Source organism: Mandrillus leucophaeus, unplaced genomic scaffold (genome assembly GCF_000951045.1).
Source record: "Mandrillus leucophaeus isolate KB7577 unplaced genomic scaffold, Mleu.le_1.0 Scaffold415, whole genome shotgun sequence".
NCBI classification, from domain to species: domain Eukaryota; kingdom Metazoa; phylum Chordata; class Mammalia; order Primates; family Cercopithecidae; genus Mandrillus; species Mandrillus leucophaeus.
This window is the reverse complement of record NW_012104421.1, coordinates 1,932,640-1,934,456: the sequence shown is the minus strand read 5'-3', so window position 1 is coordinate 1,934,456 and position 1,817 is coordinate 1,932,640. Positions and strand designations below refer to the sequence as shown.

The 1,817-nt window shown below is 38.9% G+C and overlaps 1 protein-coding gene across 1 annotated transcript in view; it reads right to left on the bottom strand.

Annotated features, from left to right (window-relative positions):
* DENND4C (DENN/MADD domain containing 4C) overlaps positions 1 to 1,817 on the bottom strand; it is a 110,132-nt gene that overhangs the window by 20,167 nt on the left and 88,148 nt on the right. Inside the window, exons 27-28 of the mRNA XM_011992669.1 lie at positions 739 to 984; positions 536 to 550 (exon numbers count right to left, since the gene is read on the bottom strand). Coding sequence (XP_011848059.1) covers positions 536 to 550; positions 739 to 984 — 261 coding nt within the window. The remainder of the gene's footprint in view (positions 1 to 535; positions 551 to 738; positions 985 to 1,817) is intronic.

Here is a 1,817-nt window from a genome sequence, read left to right as displayed (position 1 = left end):
GGCGACAGAGCGAGACTCCGTCTCAAAAAAAAAAAAAAGAATAATAGCTACCAGCCAGGCACGGTCGCTCACGCCTGTAATCCCAGCAGTTTGGGAGGCCAAGGCAGGTGGATTGCCTCAGGTCAGGAGTTCAAACCAGCCTGGCCAACATGGTAAAATCCTGTCTCTACCAAAAATATAAAAATTAACTGGATGTGGTGATGGGTGCCTATAATCCCAGCTACACGGGAGGCTGAGGCAAGAGAATCACTTGAACCCAGAAGAAGGAGGCTGCAGTGAGTCGAGATCACACCATGGCACTCCAGCCTGGGCAACATTTTCCAGCTACCCTTGCAGACAGATACGACCTAATAACTGAGTTCAGGCCAAGAAACTGTATGTTGGAATATTATCTACAACTCCAGGAGCTATCCCTTAAGAAAAAAGACATACTCTTCCCTCATCCATTTTTCTCCTAACTGCTGGATAGAAAGAAGGTGGATGTGACAGCTTGGAGGTAATCAGCCATCCTGGACCAGAAGCAGAACTTGGAAATGGAGGTTATGCATAGCTAAACAAAAATATAGAAGGATCTTAGGTTCCTAACATTTTACCATTCCAGGACTGTTTATCCAAACTTTTAACTGAGAGAGAAATAAACTTGTCTTGTTAAGCAACTGTTGTTGTATACTTTCAGGAGCTTGAGGTTAAGCCTCATCCTACCCAATACTAATGTAAGTATAAAAGTTGGCACCCTACCTGTACACCTTCATTACAATGTTCAGATGTGAGGATAAGTCCTGGCAAGTTACTAGGAAGGTCCAAACGTCTGAAATACCAAACGAGGTTCCAGAAAATGATTGGATGTTGATTGATGAAAGAAGATGTATGAATCACCTGATCACCTTCATTTTCTAGCAAAGATTCAAGTTCTTTACGGAGTACTAGAGGACTCAAGTAGGGCACAGAAACAGGGGGAGGATTGGGTCTTTTCCCTAAAGGATCCTTAAAAAAAATACAAACAGAAATTAGTATTATCTGTTTAAATCTGTATGCTGAAGAGCACTTCTCAATGAGATAATGCCCCTCTATCTATCCTTTTTAAATCAGTTATTTTAGGACCATTGCTACATGCAGGAGAATATGCTAATGAATGAAAACCTAAAAAAGAAAAAAAATACTTAATCTTAAATACTATTAAGTTAAATCATTAAAAAGAAAATTAATCAACAGACTCTTTAAAACATGTTCTCTATCACATTGAGAGCAATGGTCTGAATGTATTAGGTTTTTTTCAAATTTTATAAGAAATATTTGCATTTCAGATGCTTTATAGTAATATATGTGTATAAAAACTGTGTGACATTATCTTCCTCCTACAACTCTAAACTGATGGGGCAATCTTTTGCATTAATATTCTTTGTTGACTTAACTCACTTTTACAACTGATTGCAACAAAAACCGAAGGAATTAAAGAAAGAGCATTTTTATAATTCAAATAAAATAAGAAATGAAATAAGACCCAACCTAGACTTTGTGAGTTATGCGTATTATAATCAGGATAAAATGTTTAAGACTCTCTCATTAACAGTGGGTTCCCCGGTGCCTAGACTGTGGTCTCCAAAGCCATTTCCCTCTAAAGGGACCCACAGTTTCTTAGAGAAACGGCTGATTCTGGTCTGGGTAAGAAAGTATATAACATAAGCATAAAACATCTTGTTATATAAGAAAGCCAGAAAGCTTTTTAAAAATTACAAAAAAGTGCCGGACGCGGTGGCTCAAGCCTGTAATCCCAGCACTTTGGGAGGCCGAGACGGGCGGATCACGAGGTCAGGAGA